General features: G+C 37.9%; 2 protein-coding genes across 8 annotated transcripts in view; both read right to left on the bottom strand.

Moving 5' to 3' along the window:
* The window catches only part of LOC134667896 (protein unc-13 homolog 4B), a 56,466-nt gene that overhangs the window by 19,045 nt on the left and 19,367 nt on the right, over window positions 1–18,054 (bottom strand). For 3 of the 7 annotated variants that reach the window (XM_063525296.1, XM_063525298.1, XM_063525301.1), the window contains exon 1: window positions 885–1,018. In XM_063525296.1, coding sequence (XP_063381366.1) covers window positions 885–964 — 80 coding nt within the window. In that variant the 5' untranslated portion in view covers window positions 965–1,018. Of the gene's footprint in view, window positions 1–705; window positions 840–884; window positions 1,019–1,076; window positions 1,199–1,244; window positions 1,304–1,970; window positions 2,153–2,750; window positions 2,916–13,368; window positions 13,640–18,054 lie in introns of those variants that run through there. The other 4 variants (XM_063525302.1, XM_063525300.1, XM_063525299.1 and 1 more) reach the window with 4 other exon arrangements.
* LOC134667899 (glutarate-semialdehyde dehydrogenase) lies at window positions 14,095–16,615 on the bottom strand. Its single transcript, XM_063525308.1, has one exon. The coding sequence runs from the start codon at window positions 16,507–16,509 to the stop codon at window positions 14,989–14,991; it is 1,521 nt and encodes a 506-aa protein (XP_063381378.1). The 5' UTR covers window positions 16,510–16,615; the 3' UTR covers window positions 14,095–14,988.

The following is an 18,054-nucleotide window of genomic DNA, read 5'->3' as shown; positions in this document are numbered from 1 at the left end:
TGTATTCCATTCGATTCATTTAATAGTGAATAACTAAATATAATAAAATCGCTTAATTTTCTTAATTCCTGTTTTAATCTTGTTGTCTATTGTAGGTAAGTTTTAAAGCTGCTGGTTCTCCTAACAAAAATAAATAAATAAATTAATAGTGAATAACTAAATATAATAAAATCCCTTAATTTTCTTAATTCCTGTTTTAATCTTGTTGTCTATTGTAGGTAAATTTTAAAGCTGCTGGTTCTGCTAACAAAAATAAATAAATAAATAATGATTATTTGTGCCATGGACTAGGTTACTTTTTATTCGAATACTTTATAATAGGCTGCAACGATTATTGGACCTACTTATTGAAAAAATATTACAAAAAACACTTACAACAGGTGCGCAATGTATATGTTTACGTGAGTTACCGCCTCGAATAAATTTTATTGTAAACGGCACAACAACGAGAAATAGTTTTCTCAAAAAGCGCTATAACTATCGGTGCGACAAATTGAACCTCAAATATGTATTTACTCCTAGGTCCTTTGGCAACCAGTCTTTGCTTACTTTACTTTAGGTAGGTACATTACATTACACTAACATAGTTTTGGAGTTAGAACATCAGATATAACGTTACATACGAGTCTCTCAGACCCTTAGGGCCCCATGACACCTTGTCTTTGCTTATTTTAGCGAAGTATTTATAATAAAAAGAATACTTACAACGAGAAATATTCCTCCCAAACAGGATTGAGCGTGCTTGACTTAACCGACGTGTTGTACCGGTGCGAGGAGTTGGACATCAGGTATATCGTCACGAACAGGTCGCTCAGACCGTTCGGGTCCTTTGGTACATTGTCTTTGCTTACCATATCATTTAACGAAATGTATTAGGTACTTACAACGAGAAATACTCCTCCCAAACAGGATTGAGCGTGCTTGACTTAACCGACGTGTTGTACCGGTGCGAGGAGTTGGACATCAGGTATATCGTCACGAACGGGTCGCTCAGACCGTTCGGGTCCTTTGGTACATTGTCTTTGCTTACTTTAGCTAAGTGTATCATTTAACGAATTGTATAGGTAGGTACTTACAACGAGAAATACTCCTCCCAGACAGGATTGAGCGTGCTGGACTTAACCGACGTGTTGTACCGGTGCGAGGAGTTGGACAACAGGTATATCGTCACGAACGGGTCGCTCAGACCGTTCGGGTCCTTTGGTATTTACCATATCATTTAACGAAATGTATTAGGTACTTACAACGAGAAATACTCCTCCCAGACAGGATTGAGCGTGCTTGACTTAACCGACGTGTTGTACCGGTGCGAGGAGTTGGACAACAGGTATATCGTCACGAACGGGTCGCTCAGACCGTTCGGGTCCTTTGGTACATTGTCTTTAACGAAATGTATTAGGTACTTACAACGAGAAATACTCCTCCCAGACAGGATTGAGCGTGCTTGACTTAACCGACGTGTTGTACCGGTGCGAGGAGTTGGACAACAGGTATATCGTCACGAACGGGTCGCTCAGACCGTTCGGGTCCTTTGGTACATTGTCTTTGCTTACTTTAGCTAAGTGTATCATTTAACGAATTGTATAGGTAGGTACTTACAACGAGAAATACTCCTCCCAGACAGGATTGAGCGTGCTGGACTTAACCGACGTGTTGTACCGGTGCGAGGAGTTGGACAACAGGTATATCGTCACGAACGGGTCGCTCAGACCGTTCGGGTCCTTTGGTACATTGTCTTTGCTTACTTTAGCTAAGTGTATCATTTAACGAATTGTATAGGTAGGTACTTACAACGAGAAATACTCCTCCCAGACAGGATTGAGCGTGCTGGACTTAACCGACGTGTTGTACCGGTGCGAGGAGTTGGACATCAGGTATATCGTCACGAACGGGTCGCTCAGACCGTTCGGGTCCTTTGGTATATTGTCTTTGCTTACCATATCATTTAACGAAATGTATTAGGTACTTACAACGAGAAATACTCCTCCCAGACAGGATTGAGCGTGCTTGACTTAACCGACGTGTTGTACCGGTGCGAGGAGTTGGACATCAGGTATATCGTCACGAACGGGTCGCTCAGACCGTTCGGGTCCTTTGGCACTAAGTCTTTAGCCTCTACTAGTTCCACGTTTAGCATCAGTTCTGGAGGTTCCTTTGAATTAAACAGAAATGTTTTAAGCACAATAATACTCACTGTAGTTGGTCAAGCAGATCTTGTCAGTAGAAAAAGGCGGCAAATTTAAAAATGTAGGCGCGAAGGGATATCGTCTCATAGAAAATTTGAATTTCGCGCCTTTTCATAATTCATAATCGTTTATTGCCAACCATGGTACTTATGTTGTTACAGATTATTGAAGTGTCACATGGACCCTGACAGGGCATAGCAAGTATTCTTAAAAATAGTTCTTAAAACGAATGCAATGGGGCAATTGCAGAGTAGTATGCTTTCTGAATTAAAAGCGTTTTTAACTTTTTCTACGGACAAGATTTGCTTGACCAATTATGTGGATTAGGTACGGAAGGTAGAATACATGCACTTATACTTATTAGGTATTTGTAATCCGCGGCTATAGCCCGACCCGAAATTGGCCAAAGTTCACGCTACGCGAAACTGATTTCTGAAGCCCAATTAATTGTTGAACTAGACAACACCATGTCAGGCGTAAACACTTTTTAGTATGAGTTAACGTTATGCGTCTTTCCTGTCAAAATAGCCTTATTTTGCTGGCCCTATAGAAAATCAAAATCACCTTAGCTTCCGCCTGTGTAAGGAGTTGCTTGTGCTTGTCATTAGAGATCTTGAAGGCGTCCTGGACATAGGACAGCATGGCCAGCTGCCCCGCCTCGCAGCCTACGTCACATCCGCCGACATTGTGCAGGATCTCATACAGGATTTCCAGGTACAGTTCATCGATCTGGAAAAATGCTGGTTTTAGTCACTGCCAGGCGAATCGTTGTATAATGTTGACTGTGTATATTTACTTTGTATGCAAAGTGGAGGTCAAGGTAAAATGAACTAGCGCATGAAAGTTGCATTTTAAGGATAAGAATTTTTAATTGCATTATAAGGATAAGAATAAGAAATTTTGCAGTACAACCTGTTTCGAGGGACAAATGGGGAATACCAGTCACACAAAACTTTAACTGATTTCTAAGTATACGAAGCGAACGTTTTCTAATTATAAAGTAGTAGCACATGAAACCGAAGTATGGATTTAACCCTAGATGGGATATTTCGTACATTTAAATTTAAAAATATACTCGTAAAAAAGAGTTGTAAGAATGTATTCATGGAATATCCATTACAATTTATACCAAAATTTGCTAAAACAAAACATAAGCTGTACCAAAAATTCTGGTACAACTAAAAAATAAGTTTCCTAAAAGAACACTACTGAATACATACATACATCACTGGCTCAGTGACCCAAAGAGGATCTTGGCCTCTGACACAAGACAGCGCCACTACAGGGACACTACTGAATAATTGAATAATATTTTGTTTACTGGACCATTACAGCTTCATAGAACTTCAGCAGTGTAATTTGTCACAGCTGCCACGCCAGTGGGCCACACGCAACCCACTATTATTGGGGATTACTCATTGTCTATCAATTTTAAATACGAGACTAAAACTAGGCTGAACTCTGGTGACCGGATCACCATTTAAAATGAGGAGTAATAACAATAAAATCTTTTAGAACTTTTTTATGCCTTCTGTATCAGAATTAAAATTATGATAAAAATACTCAATAAAAGAGAGGTTCGGATTTTTAACGTCAGTAAAATAATAACGACTCGTATTATGAAAGTTTATAATGATTAATGTCAGTAAAAAAACGACCCGAATTATTTCAAATGTAAGACCCTTTCGGGTCTCTATTATAAAAATATTATACCTTAATAGCTATAATATTTAAAAAAAACAGTTTCTTTTAATTTCAAAATATTTATATACTATATATATATAGGTATTGGCAAACAACATACCGAAGTGTCGTAATAATATCGTAACTTCATAGACCTTGCACCACTCAAGTTCCTGACACTAGACTTCCAGTTCAGCTTTTCCCTGATTGAAGGGGTAACGTTACTACGATACGGGAAAAACAAACCGTGACAACACGGACAATTGTAAATGAGCCCACTGTTGTGAAATACGGACGTAGGCGGTACGTCCCGAAATCGGTGGGGTTACTGCGCCGTGGGAAGGGAACTATTGATCTACTACCACCCAGGCCGTGTTTCCGTTGCCTACCGAGCGTAGGCGCATCGAACGGTCAGGGGAACTAGTGTAAAAGAGACTTCTAGATCAGCAACAATCACAATAACACAAATAAACTTAGTAATTCTATGTAATGTGCTAAGAGTTTTAGAACGGGAGTCCTAAGAGTTCTGAAGAGCTACATTTAGTTTGATGGGAGTCAGAGTCATGAGTCCTTACAAAACATAGTTTTTATTTTGAAGTGTTACTCAAAAGGACTGAGTCTGAGTCCTATAATTTTCCTAGACGAAGAGGAGTGAGAATCTTTGTAAAGGATCGTTATAAAATAGTACTTTTAGAAAGGAGAAACACAAGACAAAATACCAGGGTTAGGGTCGATTGCAAAAATCCGTAAGTTACTGTTACAACGTTGGAAGTTTCATAATTCACTGCTGAGTGAAGTTCTTTAGTCTGTCAAGTGGTCAAGTGCGGTTGGTGCAACTGGCCCTTATACTGGTTAGATTAGCCTACGGTCGGTAAACGACGGGAACAACACCTTAACACTGCTTTCTGTTAGCCGCTCGAATCACCTCAAACTGTCTAGCACTGTACATCTCAAATGAACCGGGAATCTAACAAGATGGTTCTCAAGCTAATGCGAATCATCAATTCATCAGAATGTGACTAAGAACCGGCTGTTTCAAAACGCACATAATCGTCGATGAAACGTCAGTGGAAGGTTTAACGTTTTTCTATAAAACAATATACAGTTGGGTAATATGTATTAGATAAGTTTTTCCTCACGGCAATGGAACTGGTAAACATGGTAAGAAGTGGGAATCCCGTCTAAATCAGTTGACTGTATATGACTAACCAACGCTTCAATCTAGACCACAAAGACATAATTCAATTTAAAGTTTAACTTAGATACCTACCTAAAAAGTAAAAACCTGATATAACTAGATATATGGTTTGCACTTTTTTGGCAGCGCCTTATACTTCAACTAATTGCTATTTACAACTCGTAGGTATAGGTACCGTAACATGTAAAAACCTCCAACGACCTAGGATAGGGTAGTTAACCAGCTTAGGCGGGTATTTGAATGAGTTGCAGATTTTGTCAGCTTATTTAAGCAACAGTAAGTATATCAGAGAAAAAGATAATTACTATCTGTACTTAACGGAAATTATAAATGTAAGTACCTATACTGCCTATCACTATTTTTGTTTACACAACGAAATACGTACATTAAAAGCAGATTGTAGACTTATTAAGGCACAATCAAACATAACTATACCTATACAAAATGTGGAAATTAACTAACATCATCATCGCTATCGCTAATTGTCGTCTTTTGTCGCTTCTGTTAAGACAATACCTGAATGAGACTTCAGCATTTATTTAATGAATTCAAACAGTAACGCGAAAATTTTAGCTTCGTTGTAGTTTTACCTATGATCCGTAACAGAAATATTGCTTACAACGCAAAGAAAAAGTCCTCAAATACCCACAGTCATAGACTGGATCAGCAGGCTGGTCTGCCGTTCCAACAACTCCTTCTTCACCCCCCTGAACTTTGTCCGTAAAGTCGCCGTCCCGTTCATTTTCACACTACACACTACACATCACTGAAAGCTCGAAGCTAACTGAGGCACAACCTTTACAATAACTTAGTGTTTTGAGTAAGTCCCTCGGGACATGAGTCAAGAGTCCGAACCCGATATAACTCAGGTGGGACTCCCCGATGCACTGCGGCCGAGACCGAACGGGACTCTGGATCGCACCGCACTACCGCCAAATTCTATTTTTGCAACGGCAGACGTATGTGAACTCAAAGGAATAATAAAAAAATGTTTAATTCACTCTTCGGGACGTCATTTTGGGGTGACGACTTCATTCTTTAACTATTTGTGAGGTTTCCGGCCCAAACTGTTATTTAATTTTCTCAATGATTTAGTAGGTACCTAAAACCTAGTAATTCATTAAAATCTTTAGGGTTTTAATAACAAAATGTTATAAATTTAATTAGCTACCAGTTGCTTTTTATACGTTTAACAAGACAATACAAATTTAATTATACGAATATGAGTAAATTATCATACTCGATACTGATAAGCAGACATAAGCAGTAAATTTTATAGCTTTTTCGGTGCAGCGGAGTGGTGTTAACGGAATTGGTATAAACAATTTCAACCCTAATGATTAATTAGCGTTAATTACGTTAATATTAACCTTAATTTACCATTCCAGTTTGAATTATCTAAACCAATTGCGTTAACACCACTCCGCTGCACCAAAAATGCTATAAAATTTACGATGTCTGCTCATAAGATTAAGTTGAAATTAAATTGGTATACCAGGTGGCAAGATGTTTGCTACCCTACCTATATCTATCCGTTTCAGCTTTCTATTTCAAACCGTTAGCATTCCTAAGACAGACAGACGGACAGACAGACAGACATTATTCTTCAAGGGTCGCGTTTTCACACTATGTAGTTCGATAGAGTCCGTAAAGTAGTAACGGAATACCTATTCTATTACAATCGAATCCAATTCGATTTGCTAGCTTATCGAATCTGCCAAATAAATTTGAATAATAGATTTACAATCCTCATAATGTAATGTCTAGATAAAATTTAACGGATAGGCTATAACTGAGCCCGTAAAGCTGACATCAAGTACTAGCTAATGGATGATATCGATTTATGTATCATTTCCTGATCATTTCAATTACATGAATACGCCATAAACCATTAAGATTTTTTATGCGTGCGATTTATTTAGATTTCTATAGGCATTCCAGAAGAGTAGAGCGATATGTAAAACATAAAAAATGTTTTGAGAAGGTACTTGAACCAAATGTGTATGAGTTAAACTGTTTTATTGCAATGTAACGTTATTACAGAAGCATTTTGCAACGAAACTACATATACCGATCCATATTGTTAATTATATGTATGTAAATAAACGGGTCAGGAAATGATTGAGGTAATTAGATAAAATCAAATCCACTCTACCGCAATTACACTTTAACCGAATAGTAAAAGTACTTTACACATTCACATTTTTAATGTGTGAACATTTTTTAGGTTCACAGCTGCAGCTAGTATTTTATTCCACTATGAAGTTTCGCTTGAATAGTTAAGTCCAAAAATGATGAAGAGTATTTTTCCTCGTCTTCATCATTTATTTACAAAACAAAAGAGCATTTCGCGAACACACAAGTTACAACAAATCAAATCAAATCAGTATATACAAGTTATACCTGTTTTAGTATTTGCATTATCGAATCTCATCAAGAGAATACTCTGCACTGTGTAGTCTTACAAAAAAACTATTTCAGTGTTATAACAACGCCCAAGGTTCCCGTTTCCCCGCAACACACGTGCCGAGCGATTTATTTATTTTATTCGCCACTTCGTTCGCGTATAGAAACTACCAAGGATTGTAACAACACTGTTTTATTTACCTACCTACTGCAAGTCTTCCACTATTAACAAGCCTGATGAAGTGTCTGGCTACTTGATAAGATCGTGGTATCTAGGTGATATACTAGTAGCTAGGTAATAACAACCTCTTGACAAGTAGGTAAGGTACAAGTATTTCTACAAGTTGGTTACGACTAATATTTGCTTTGATCATGATCCCTTTAATTTGTAAATGTATCCGCTCAAGTCCTTAACAATCTGGTTGTTTTCAAACTGCAGACCTATTTTAGTGTAATGTCTAGATTACGCATCTGGTAGATCTGCCGAGGCTCAAGAGTTGCATTAGGTACTTTACGAGCATTCGCAATTTCAAACTCCTAGGAGTTATCAGAGTTATTTTCGTGAAACTTATAGAGTTGATCACATTTTACTTATATGTACTTAAGGAGCTCACGTGGTATAGCTAGTCAACCATTTCTAAATCTCGGGTAGGTAATTAATATTATATCTTTATGGATGTGTGGTCAGGAAAAATGACACGATTTGATTCACGATTGAGGTTTTGAATTAATACATAGCATCAGTTAAACTCCTTCCCCCCTCCCTCCTCCTCCCTCTTAATAAAGTGTAGGAATGATAGGAGTCTCCTAGGAGGAGGAGGGGGGAGGGAGGGGAGAAGGAGTTTAACCGTTGAAAATTAAAACCTAATAATTTTTAATCAATATCTTAGTGAAAGGTACCTACGTAATCTAATTTTTATCACATTATTAAAAGATGGTCTGTCGCGCGAAAAGATATCGCGGAGATTTCTTATCACCATTTATTTAAATTCTACACCGGCTTCGTGGAAAAGTAAACATAGTAGCGGATATATATAAGTGATATCATATAACGGACTTTTGTGTCAAAAACGAGCCTTTCTGAGCTGGTAAGATTAAGCCCATCTCATGAAAATGTTAACAATTTTGAGAGCAACGAAACTACACAGTTAATTTGCTGTTGGTAAGTACTATATCATTTCCCAGGCGATTCGCTGAGCATGCACAAAGCCGTGTTGAGTGGCGAAAGACAGGGGAGGCTTTTGCCCAGTAGTATGACACAATATAGGCTATACTCGTAAAAAAAAGACAGTCTATTAACAACTGAATGTCAGTGATAAACATACATCGTTATCGCGGGAGCAAATATAAATTTATTAAAGAAGTGGTAAAACAGACTGCCCGTTTAGTAAAAACAGACCTTTCTGCCTACACATTATAAGCCTCCAAGAAGTTCATCATACATAGCACGAAGTTTTTGTTGCATAATGTTCATAAATCTTGCTTTACACTCTGTTAGTAAATAATGACCCGGAATCGACATATCAAATAAATATTCATGATTTATTTTGTACAACATTATTTAATTTTTGTTGATCTTAAGTGATTTTCGTAATATAAGACATAAATTTTCTCTATGTTTTCTACTCTTAATCTGCGGCGTCGTGCAGTAAATATCCATTTTAATTGGCTAAATGATCTTTCGACTGCTACTGTTGTAATGGGTGCGTTTTTAAAACGACGGAAGTAATCAAATGTAGAACGATATATCGTTGAATCTAGTACTATCTCCTTCTCCGATATCAGTTCACACATTTTTTTCATAACTTCATATCCGGCATTTTTCTGCAAAACCACTTTGAACTTTTTTAAAATCTGTTTTCCATCTTTATTCAAAATTAATTTGGATATATGTTTGTATGTATTTTGTACTATGGTCAAACTTTCACTAAGAGATAGATTTTGGCACTGCAGTTTATTTATAGCATCTGGTATTACTTGCAGATACTTTGCTATGAAATTTACATCTTTTCGAACTTTTGCACTGAGTAAAGATTTTTTTGCTTTGACGATGCACTGTGCGTCTGAATTACGAAATGTGTCTATAACGCTTTTTATTTCATCAAAATACTTGTTGTAGTAAGTGGTAGCCTCGATCCATGTTCCCCAGCGAATAATTGTTGGGTTTGGAGGCAAAGGAATTCCATTAAACATTTCTCTTAATGCTTTTACTCTTTTCGGAGATTTGCGAAATACTTTCTTTACATTTGAAATTAATAGGTTAACTTCTGGAAAAAGAACACGAACTTGATCGGCAACTCTGTTAAGAGCATGGGCTAAACATGTAACATGGACAATGTTCGGAAAAAGTGTTTTCAAATTTCTGCCAGCTTTCAACATATACCCCACACCATCAGTCAATAACAACAACACCTTGTCATGCTTATTGTGACCAGGGCCCCACAAATCATCCAGGGCATTTTTTACAGTATTATAGTTATACTGATATTGTTCGTTTCATTTAAACATTTGCTTGACAGCACGTGTGGAGTTCCAACATCATCTTCAAGCATAGCACCTACTATAACGTTAGCGATTTGACGACCTATAGCATCTGTGGTTTCATCAACACTTACATATATATACGCGTCTTTTAATTCGTCTCTAATTATATCAATCTCTTTGTCGTATAATTCATTCACGCAAGTCTGCCTCAGCAAACATTCTGAAGGGACCTGAACAGTTTTTTCAAATTTTCCAGATACACAATCTTCAATGAAATTTTTAAATACAGGGTTCTCTATTTGAGACCACGGTATGTTACAGCTTACTAGAAATTTTGTCAGTTCCAACCTAAAATCTTTTTTGAGAGAAGTGTGTCTTTCAGAGTTAAAATGACGTTTCACGGAAGATTTAGTTTTACAAAAACTAATATTGCACTTCGAGCAAAATAGATTTGTATCGCGAGCCTCTAGCTCAGGATAATCCTGTATAAACAACCCCACAAATTCATCACATGTTATTTTCCTTCGAGGCATTTTAAAGGCAACTTCTATTTGATTATGTTGTTACAAATAAAGATCAGTCAAGATTGACAAATGTCTAAATTGACTGATAAGGTTGCGTACCTAATAGGTAATCTTTTTAAGTACCAATCAAGTCAAGTATGGAGGTAAGATAGCATTGATATTCAATAAAATAATTATACATTTTAAGGTCGTAGGTATAAACGTTTCTCTATACGAATGTCATTTCTGTTTTTGACTGTTTTTTATAATCTTTCAGTATTGTCAAATCGTATTTGCTCCCGCGATAACGATGTATGGTGATAAATTGATAATAAAATATGGCCTCAACGAAAATTAACAAAAGAGGCTGTCAGCTACTAAGTATAAGTGAGAACTTATCATAGTCCAAGCAAGAGCTCTATACATTTTCGAGCTGAGGACGCGAGAGGTTTACTATGCCGAAAAAGGATGTGTGGACTTGTGGAGTGGAGGACAAGCAAGGCTCCTCTAAAAATCCTCGGAACTCAAGCTGACTGTAGTTACGGATCCCAAGGTCTAGTCTAACAACAGTCGAGCTTACTTTCGAAACAATTTGTATCGTGAATTCTGTGTTCACAATACGCATGGCGCCCTGCCAGCTCTTACTTTCGTCCGGCTATTTTGTCAACTTCCCGCCAGGGCCGCTGAATGACCACGTCATTAGAGAATGCTCTCGTTTCCAATGTCATTCCCCTTTGGTTTTTATTAGATCTTAGACCTCACATCATGCTTCTTTTAAAATATCCTTGGAATAATGCAAGATAGAACGAATAGATATCATAATATGTAGGTATAGACATGCAAAACCTACCTAGTGCTTATTCTGTCGAGAACATCTTTGTTATTGCTATTGCAAGCGGATGGATATAAGTCACACTGGCATTCTTGCCATCATGCCATCAGATGAGAAGTACATAGGTATATACCACCACCTACCACCCTCGTGGAACAAGAAAATCATAATCATAAATGAGCGAAACAAAGCTCGCATATAAGTATGCAGCGTGTTTACATAATGCCGCCATTTGGAATGCCACGCGCGTAGGTGTTCCACTTACGCCACCATTCCTATCCTGAGTCAACTCAATGTCTAGTTCAACGATAAAAACAAAACTGACCGAGATACCCGCTTATGATGGCATTTAGAATGCTGCGCGAGCCGCGTTCTTATGCGATTCACGTCAACTGGGCTGGGCGTCTCAGGTTTGGAGTTCTTACTCGATTCCCCTGTCACGCCATGGCTTAGCAGCGTCAGTCTCTTTCTCGTATAAAATTGGACCACCGAGTGCAACTGACAAACACACCGAGCGCAAACGGATCCGCAACTCTTCGCATATTAGATGACAAGGTCCTATATAAAGTCACACCTAACTCAACGCGACCTGCTCAGTATTCTTTGCAGAAAACTGCTAACGACGGTGAAGGCGGTCGCGCAATGCCGAAATACAAGGGTTCTGCATAACATAACATGGTTCTAGAAACCATACACTACATGCATGCATGGAGTCGCCATTTGTACCTACCTACAGTTATCGTTACTATTTGTAGGTATGTAAGTAGGTACCCATTATGAAGCCAATGCCATCAGCCCATCACAGTTATCTTTATTAGATAAACTTTATGGTTCAAGTAAATAATTTTTGCCACAAACATAATGTATAGGTAGGTATTATATAATAGTTTTGACATATAGTCTCACCCGCTATGTATAGTAGGTATACTATTAGTATTGATAACTACAACCTGTTCACGAAAAATAGGGCCCAAGAAATAGCGTGAGTCAAAAACGGGTTCGTAGCAAATTGCTTGGCCTTGGTATGGTCAATGGTCATGTTACGTAACAAGAAATAAAATGCTCGGCCGAGTCGGATGATGTGATTATTAATAGCAAATTATCTCAAGACGGTTGATAAGAAAGTTGTGCGGTAATATTATAGTAGAAAGAAGTTGAGTTTTAGGACTTAAACTATTTAAATAGTTGCAAAATCTTTGCAAATTAGGTTTGCTTGGTTTGTCTCTATCTAGGAGAGCAATTATAATTTCTAAGTTACGGGTCACCTTACACTGGCCCCACATCCTCAAATCCCACGAACTCGCGCACCCCATAAGAACCACAGCCAGCTAAATATATCTATGTTACGTTAGATACGGCCCTTTGCTACTACGTCACTCCTATTACCGAATCGCTGATACTTTTATTGACCATCAAGATAACATCCTTGAGGTTTGTTATACTTTATCTATTGTTCATCAAATGGGCTCAAGAGTACCTACCTACCTATCTAGACTACATAAACAAACTATTATAGCAAGCTATTAAGGGCACCGTGTTAACCCATTTGCTATTGCTAAGTACATAAATTCATAAGTAACGGGCGAAAACGAATTTATAATGTTCTCAAGCATGAGGCACCACTTTGTTGATTGCCAATTTTATCTTTATGCCCATCTCATTCCAACATTATAATGTCCAATGGTATAAAAGCAGAATGATATTTCGCTCTTACAACATCGGTATCGGCCATTCAAATTTAAGCTTTTTTACAGCCTGAATTCAAAGTGCCTAATAACTTTTTTCTGTGGTTTAGGTGCCTACTGTACCTACTTATATGTAGGTTATCTATATACGTAGTGTCATCTTGGTTTCGAGATTTTCGAGTAAGATTTTCGAAGCTCTCGAGAACGCACTGTTTTGACTTTGAGGCACCTGAGTAGAATTTTTAGTTTTTATTCTTTTGGCTAGATACCTATACATATTATAAACTTTTGGCTAAGTAAGCGTTCACAATGTTAACATTCTTTTAGCATACCATCAAGAGACACGCTAGTTTAATGAAATAATATTGAAAAAAAGAAGTTGGATACTCACGTTCCAATCAATGGCCTCGACAAGTCGCTCGATCTTTTCAGGATCTTCTGGCTCGGAATCCGTGTCCAATAGTGTTTCATTCCCACTGTCAGTATCCCTCGCGAGACTCCTGCTCTCCCCCAGGAGCTCCGCCTCGGCCTTCTCGCCATCATTTTCCTCGATTTCTTTTAGAGGGGCTAGAGGGGTCGCCTCTTCTATGGCGGCTTTTAGTGACACCTGCTTTAATAAAGAGCCGAATTTCTCGAAGAAGCTATCGTCCACTTCTTGGATCCTGTAAAGAAAATGGGTTGTTAATAAATGAGGTTAAAAACCCATAGATTATACCTACTAGTTCCTACTACAACCAAGTCTATAGGATGTGATTTATGTTTCTTTGGTTTTACCAAAGCTAATGACATGTTATGTTTTTAAACTTTACGTACGTATATATATACATTTATCCCCAGTTATATCAGTTCCCAGAGAGTTAATTTGATTGTAGAACCTACAGCCAAAGAACAAATTTTATCCCCTAGTTTGACAGCTGAAATAGATGGCGTTCTACTACACCAATGTTACCACTGCCACTGTATTGTCAAAGAGCCACCCATAGTGACCCGTACCAGTAACAACACAAGGTTGATTTTTGTTTAATTATTTTACTCATTCATTGAGTTTTGATTGTCCCCAGACGATTGACACTGTAGGGAAACGCAGGTGGTTGTAAAGGGTAATAAAACAAAGACGATACTTATAACATGCTTAGAGTATATTTTACGATATACATATGAGACCAGTATTTGCTACATTGAAGAAAAAATAAATGTACTATGATTCATGTCTAATATAACACGGAAATAAGACAGTTCAGCAATGAGACCGTTAGATCAGCACTGTTAGACCAGATTTGTGATTTGAATGTCAGCTTTTACCACTGACTGTATAAGTGTATACACCTACTTATGTATACGTAGATACAGTCAGTATCAATTAGTTACTAGTCAAAGTGGCTAAATATATTTTAACGTTCCTATAGCAACAAATCAAGCTGATGTTGATTGTACAGTCAGCTGCAGAGATAGTTAACCTACTAACAAATTTCTATATGCAAGGGGGATCAGTTATCTCTGCAACTTACTTTACATGAATGAAAACAAATGCACCAAATGTATATAAAAAATCATGAGCCAGCTTTTCTTAATAGAGCTACATTATAAACAAATCAGATTTTTTTTAAATGCATACAATTTTATTAAGGTAATCATTTTACAATTAATAAATAATAGGAAAATCTTATCCAGTATTACTAACTAAGCTGGCTAGTTATTTCTATTGAAATAATGAATTACACATTTTTCTATTTACTTCTAAATCACATTTTCTGGAAGACTGGAATGGTTCACAGAGATAACTCCTATCTCCTATGTACCGTATACTTATATTATACTGAAAACAGAGCACAAAATATAACTGAGCTAAGTATCAAATAGGTGTTCAAAGTTAATTTTAAACATAGATAAATTAAAAGTTGTAAACTATTTTATTAACATTATAGTATATATATACAAAAACAACTAAAAATGCAACAAATTTCAGTACTTAAAATAATATGGCTCATAAACTCAACAATAAAGATATTATTTATTTATCCAAAGCAGACATCAAAGTATATTTGATATCAGTGTATTCTTCAACACCATGCTTGCTTCCCTCTCGGCCAATTCCAGATTCTTTAATGCCTCCGAAAGGTGGCTCAGCTGCAGAAATTATTCCGTCATTGATCCCGACCATTCCAAATTCCAGTTTTTGAGACATTCTGAATGCTTGGCCGAGGTCTTTGGTAAACACATAGCTAGCCAAGCCACATCTAGTGCTGTTGGCAACTTCCAGTGCCTCCGCTTCATCTTTAAACTTGTAACATACAGCCACAGGGCCAAACACCTCCTCGTGGTATATTGTCATACTGGGTGTCACATCAACTAACAAAGTGGATTCATAGAATTTGTTGCCTATATTCTGGGCAATTTTTCCACCAAGCACAACCTTTGCTCCTTTTGATACTGCATCATTGACAAGGCCAGACACTTTATCAGCCTGCATTTTGTTAATAAGTGGCCCACAAGTCACCCCCTCCTTGGTTCCGGGCCCGAGGATACACTTCTTTCCAATGCGACTCTTAAATCCTTCTACAAACTTGTCGAACACACTCTCATGTATTAGGAACCTATTAGCTCCAACGCAGGACTGCCCATTATTTCTGAACTTTGCTGACACAGCTTGGTCGAGAGCATTTTCCAGGTCAGCACTAGGGAAAACAATAAATGGGGCATTGCCACCCAACTCTAATGATACTCTTTTAATGCCCTTTGCAGCTAATCCATAGAGAATTCTTCCAACATTGGTAGAGCCAGTAAATGAAATGCAACCTACAGCAGGATCCTCGCACAGAACTTTGCCTACACTGGCAGCATTATTTCTGCTAGACGTAACCACATTAATAACACCTTTAGGCACACCGGCTTGAACAGCTAGTTCTACTGCCGCTAAAGCTGTCAGAGGGGTATCTTCTGATGGCTTGATGACACAAGTGCAACCAGCAGCCATGAGAGCCCCCACTTTACGAGTTATCATCGCGAAGGGAAAATTCCAGGGTGTAATGACTGATATTACCCCAATTGGGTGCCTCGTCACAAGGATCTGCTTATTTGGCCAGGGACTTGGAATAATTTCCCCAGTAACATGGCGCGTCGTATCTGCAAAATAATCGAGAAAAGATGATCCATATATAATTTCACCCTTTGCTTCCGCTAAAGGCTTTCCCGATTCGGCTGTCAATACCTCTGCAAGGTGATCAATGTTTTTCAAGCAGAGGTCATTCCATTTTCGGAGAATACTCGCTCGTTCCCTTGCAGTTGAATCTCTCCATGTTTTGAATGCTTTGGAAGCGACATCGACCGCAAATTTAGCGTCCTGTTCGCCCATGTCGGGCACTTCGGCAATCACAGAGTCATCTGCAGGATTGGTCACAGGAAACACAGCATTATTTGACGCGCGCAGCCATTCTCCGTTCACATAAGCTTCCTTCTTCAAAAGATGCATACTTCTGTAACTCGTCGTAAACAACTGTAGATGTCTCGCAGCACTGAATCGTAAAAGGTCCATTATAGCAGCTTATAGGTTCACTGGACTGATAACGATACAGACACGACGCACAAGCGTGCCGAGTGCCAGGCGCCGCCGCTTTGACTGCTAGTTCAATCGAGAACAATTTAGTTATAATTTATCTCACATAATAATATGAATCTGGATAAAATCTTATGAACTCAGCCGACAGATGTCAGTGTCACAGCTGAGTTGCCAACTTGCCACAGAGTGCCACAGCCACAGATAAGGTACAAACAAATCATTCAAATAAATCGTCTTGGTATGTGGCATACTGCCATCTATCCGTTGTACACATAACTATTTGGACTTGCAGTACTCATTCGTTTCCATGCGGGTTGTGGACGGACCTAGTCTATATTGCAACGAAACAAGGTCTAGAATAGTTTAGTCAGTTAGCCCGTGGAGTAGGTACCACACGCATTATCGTTATCGCACATGCTATTTCTCTCAAAATGTATAAATTAAATTAAATAATTCTTTATTTCAGGCCTGTGGCCCATAAAAAGTTGTTAGTATTGCCTTAGTCTATGTTAGTATACAAAAAAAAAGTAAAAACTAATAACAATTAAGGTCACTGTGGATAAGTCCGTCTACAAGGCAAGTCCGTCAACACGTTATAACTTTTGATTTTGAAGGCGTATGAGACTTTGGAGTCCAGTCGATTAACCAGTTTTTCGCGCTGGTTCCGTCACTCTAAAACAGATGGCGCTGTGACAACCAACTTCAGAACAATCCGCCTCAACAAGTCATTTCGTGTTTTGAACTCGAAGTCATAGTGCGACAGCCGTTCGAAAAAAAATTGTTTAAAATAGTTTTTGAAAAATTTGTGCATCAGAAAGTAACTACGTAGGTAGCGTAAGAACCAGAGCGGCTACCGCGAAAACCAAAATTCGCAAATTGCGGGGATCTTTCTCTTTTACTCCAATGAAGGCGTAATTAGAGTGACAGAGAAAAATCCCCGCAATTTGCGAACTGCGATTTTTGCGGTTATAGCCCAGCTGTCTTTATCCTATTTTTAGAATATCAGAAATTAGCTTAGTTTTGTAATTATACGTTCCACAATTTATCATATTAAAATTTGACTAAGTTGGAAAGTCCGTCTAATATGTTCAAGGCAAGTCCGTCATTTGCCGGACTTCCGTTAAATCAGAGGTTACCAACTGTTTTTGCGATTTTAATATTATAACGATTTGATAAGGTATCAAAAAATCCTCCTGACTTTGCGCATGATGTTACATTATTAAATTTTGATCTCAGTAAATGAAAAGAAACGATTAAAATTCATTTTAAAATTATACTATTGATCTTTTATTTCGTAAATCAAAAAAATAATTATGTTTAATTATTTGCCAAAAAAGGTTTACCACCCCATTTTGGTAGTTGCCTTTGTTTTAGAAAAATGGTGTTTATTTCGGATCTGAACCGTATATTAACAAGTTTAAAGTACACTTTTCATTGTCTTGATCCGTTCTTTTTAGGAATTTGACTACGAACATATACGCACCCATAGATTGGCTGATATCATAACTAGACGGACTTCCC

Source organism: Cydia fagiglandana, chromosome 10, assembly GCF_963556715.1.
Source record: "Cydia fagiglandana chromosome 10, ilCydFagi1.1, whole genome shotgun sequence".
Classification (NCBI taxonomy): Eukaryota; Metazoa; Arthropoda; class Insecta; order Lepidoptera; family Tortricidae; genus Cydia; species Cydia fagiglandana.
Note: the sequence above shows the minus strand (reverse complement) of the source record. Positions and strands in the feature narration are given on the sequence as shown.